The 4272-nt window shown below is 52.2% G+C and overlaps 1 protein-coding gene across 1 annotated transcript; it reads left to right on the plus strand.

Annotated features, from left to right (window-relative positions):
* Window positions 1-349: 349 nt before the first annotated feature.
* Window positions 350-1678, plus strand: LOC117844531 (tonoplast dicarboxylate transporter). Its single transcript, XM_034725227.2, is given in 4 exon segments — window positions 350-856; window positions 859-1115; window positions 1220-1252; window positions 1254-1678. Coding segments are annotated over 4 exon segments (702 nt in total). The 5' UTR covers window positions 350-669; the 3' UTR covers window positions 1479-1678.
* The last annotated feature ends 2594 nt before the right edge of the window (window positions 1679-4272 follow it).

Consider the following 4272-nt stretch of genomic DNA (forward strand, 5'->3'; position numbering starts at 1 on the left):
GGCGGGGCCGGGCAATGTCGACATGTCCGGAATCCGGATAAGCTCGGGGCACAGCGCGCTGCGGGTGAACGAGCGCGGGGGCAGGCCGCCCCGTGCCCCCGTGCACCAACCGCGGCCGCCTCTTCGATCGGCCAGGAGCTTCGTCGGAAGGGGGGACGCGAGGCGATCCCGCCGGTGCCAGGAGGCGAGAGGCCAACGGACACGTCAGCGTTGACGGCGAGTCTTATCCGCTTTCCAAGCCCGGGGGGGGGGGGGGGGGGGGGGGGGGGAGGGACGGACGCCAGGTCGGCGGCGACTAGTAGTTAATCGTCGCCTCCTGCTGCTGGCTCCGCAGCCAGGAACCAAAAAAAATCCATTCAGGATGGATATTGTATCTGCCATGGCACGTCGACGTGAGTGTGACGCGCCGCTGCTGAACGTTCCGCTTGGACGCTTGGACCTTCCAGTCATTTTTTAGAAACTTCATTCCCACCCATTTTTGCGTGCGTGTAAACGACCGGATGAGGTCACGACCCGTAGCACTTTTCGATTTTGTTACAGCCCAGTGTTGGCCGCGCCTATAAGAGCAGCCAAGCCTTTTTCGTGCATTGACAGATTGTTGGGAGTACAGCTGCAGAGCAGCAGGGCAGGCAAGGTATTCTTATCGCGATTTTTCCTTTTCTGTCTGCCATGGATCCGCGGCGCGGCTGCTGGGAGTGCTCGTCGTCGGAGGACGTGTCGCGGCCGCTGCTGCCCGTGCACGACGACGACGACCGGCCCGCGGGGAGCCGGTCATGCTCCGCGCTCAGGTCCGCGCTCGGGAATAAGTACCTGGCCGTCGCGTCGGGGCCGGCGGCGTGCCCACTCATCTGCGCTCTGGGGAACTCGGCGGGCACCCGGCGGCGCGCAACATGCTCGGCGTGCTGGCCTGGGTGTTCCTCTGGTGGATCACGGACGCCGTGCCGCTCGCCGTCGCGTCCATGGCGCCGCTGTTCCTGTTCCCGGCGTTCGGCATCTCGTCCGCCGACGACATCGCCAAGGCATACATGGACGACGTCATCGCCCTCGTCCTCGGCAGCTTCATCCTCGCGCTCGCCGTCGAGCACTACAGCATCCACCGACGCCCCGCCCTCAACGTACGCGCCGAGACCAAACGTTTCGAGCTAGCAACTTGTACAGAAACAGAGGAGAAAACAATAACAACAATAACTAACATTGTGTAGCTCGTTCCGACGCGCAGATCACGTCCCTGTTCTGCGGCGACCCGGTGAAGCCGGTCGCCGCACCTGCTGCTGCTGGGCATCTGCGGCACGACCGTGTTCATCAGCATGTGGATCCACAACACGGTGTGCACCATCATGATGGTGCAGGTGGCGACGGGGATCCTGCAGCGGCTCCCGCGCGACCAGGGCAGAGACAAGCAGGGGGAGAGTCCGGATCGCCTAGTTGACGATGATCCAAGGAAGCCGAAGCGGAGGCATTCCGGCGAGGGTACGTGACGTTGTTGAGGTGGACCATCTGCACTTCCACCGTCCGTCCGGCTAGTAGACTCCAAACAATGAGGAGCAACTTGCCGGACAGTACAAACAATACCTTTTTGAATTGGAACTTTTCCGTCACTCCGTGTCAGCTTGCCTATTCCAGAAATGGCATGAAGCTTTATCCTGAATAATAGTCAGCAGCAGAGCAATCTTATCCACTCCCCAAGTCAACATGCGAAGGTGATTGCCTACATAGAACATTCTTTCGTGGTATTGCTCGAAATCATGACCGATAAACCTTACCGGACGGCCCAAAACTTTCAGCCCAACAATGCACTCTGACTTTTCGGCTTACATTGACTGGCTCCTCCGGCGGTATGACCCAAATAATTCAGTTCCGAAACAGTTGAGCCTCGGCTGGACTTACAAGTTAATTGAGAAGTTGAAACGATTAATTTATTTTAAGAGAAAAATACTGTTTGGTAGCTGATAAGCGGAAGCGAGCAGGCTGAAGAATGTTGGCATTCCTCGGTGGAACTTTCTTCAATTCTTCCTTCGTTCAGGAGTCGGGACCCGCCATCCGCCGAACGGGACACGCCCAAGCTCGCGGCGGCGCTTCGCCGCGGGCCGTGAGGGGCGTGGCAGCCAATCGACCAACTCACCGACCCACACGACCCGCGAAGCAGCTGCCGTGCCGTGTCCGCGGCACCGCTGATCTGGCGAAGATTCCTACTCCTCGTAGCCATCCTGCTCATTGTCTCGCTGTCGCGGTGGAACCCTGGGTACTTGGGCAGGCCTCAATCGGGCGCCGGCGCCCCGGGCCTGAATGATTTACCGTCCGATGTCGACTGCAACCAACCAGGAGTCCAGGACGTCCCGTCGCTACACTGCCACGTACGCAGCCCCCAGCGCACACCGTCCACCAGATTGTTTTGTGTATGCATTGTGTGATGTACTCCCTCCGTTCTAAAATAAACTCACATCTTACTTCCTGAGACATCTTACTTCCTGAGAAGTCAAATATTTTTTAGTTTAACTAAGAATAAAAATAGTATCAACATTTGTATCTTCAAATAAATTTATTAGGAAAGTATACTCAATGCTCAATCTATTGATACTTATTATACATCATAAATAGTAGTACATTTTTTATAAATTTTGATCAAACTTTATAAAGTAAGTGAGATGTGCGTTTATTTTGGAATGGATGGAGTATATGCATTTTCTGCTCTCTCTCTTGTTGTTCTAGGCGCTCATAGCTCACCAAACAAATCCTTTTTGAATCGGAATTCTCCGTGTCAGCTTGCCAATTCCAGAAATGGCATGAAGCTAAGAAACATATCCTGCATAACAGTCAGATGCAGAGTTACGCTATCCACTTCCACTCCCAAGCCAACGTACAAGTATACTCTCTCCGATTTAAAATATTTGACACTGTTAACTTCTCATGTCGCTTGATCATTTGTTTTATTAAACAATATTATAAATATACATGAAGATAAGTTATGCTTAAAATATATTTCTAAGTCACAAACCAAATAATGAACTTTCATAATTTTTGAAATAAAATGAATGGTTAAATGTCGTGATTAAAAATCAATAGCGATAGATGTTTCGATACGGAGATACGTGCAATGAAAATGATACCAGCTGTGAACCCATAATAAATAAATACTTTTGCAATTGGCCCTTTTTAGTCTCGCTGAAACCGTAAAAATAATCTACTTCCTCCGTCCCAAATTACTATTCGTTATTCGTTTTGACTTTTTAATTACGTAGTCTTTGTTACGTATCTAGACATAATATAATCTAATAATATATATCTAGATGTATAGCAAAAGCTATAAAATAAATAGTAATTTGGGACGGAGAGAGTATTCACTCGTGGCTCGTGGACAAACCCACTTCTCATCCGGCACCAGCATCCGTATAAGTAGGTGGGGGTGTTTGGAAGGAGGGGACTTAAAGTTTAGTCCCTGTCACATCGAATGTTTGGACACTAATTAGGAGTATTAAACCTAGACTAATTACAAAACTAATTACATAACCCCTAGGGTAAATCGCGAGACGAATCTATTAAGCCTAATTAATCCATAATTTGACAATGTGGTGCTACAGTAACCCTTCACTAATGATGGATTAATTAGGCTCAATAAATTCGTCTCGTGATTTAGCCTAGGGGTTCTGCTATTAGTTTTGTAATTAGCTTATGTTTAGTCCTCCTAATTAGCATCCGAACATCCGATGTGATAGGAATAAAGTTTAGCTCTGTCTCCCAAACACCCCATATTCGGTCTGCCGCGGGAGGCATAAAAAAGGAGCCAGAAACCTTCGCGGGCGGTGGCATAAAATTTTTGAGCCCGATGATGCCGCCGGCTTCTTTTTCTTTTTCTGCATATCCAAGAATATTTCGGTTCTTCAAAAAACCCAAGCGTAGAAACGCCGGCCAGAACCCACGCCCGAGCGCGGGCGGCCGCGCTTCGCCGCGGCCCGCGGTGGGCGGCGAACCCATCGTCATCCACGGCCGCCTCGAGCAGCTAGCTGTCGTGCGCCGCCGCACAGCAGGCTGCCCCAGCAGATTCTTCCTACTGCTCGTAGCCAACTTGAGCACCGTTTCGCTGTCGCGGTGGAGCCCTGGACAGGCCGCACCGGGCGTCCCAGGACTAGGCGCGCCGGCCAGCCGGGACCGATCGTTGCCTGAGTGGTTGTGCCGGCCGACGTCGACGGCGACCAGCCAGGACGTATTCCGTCCCGTCGCTGCGAGCTGTCACGTACGTTGCGCCCGGCGCACGACGTCCACTAGCAGGGCCGA

This window comes from Setaria viridis, chromosome 2, assembly GCF_005286985.2.
Source record: "Setaria viridis chromosome 2, Setaria_viridis_v4.0, whole genome shotgun sequence".
Classification (NCBI taxonomy): Eukaryota; Viridiplantae; Streptophyta; class Magnoliopsida; order Poales; family Poaceae; genus Setaria; species Setaria viridis.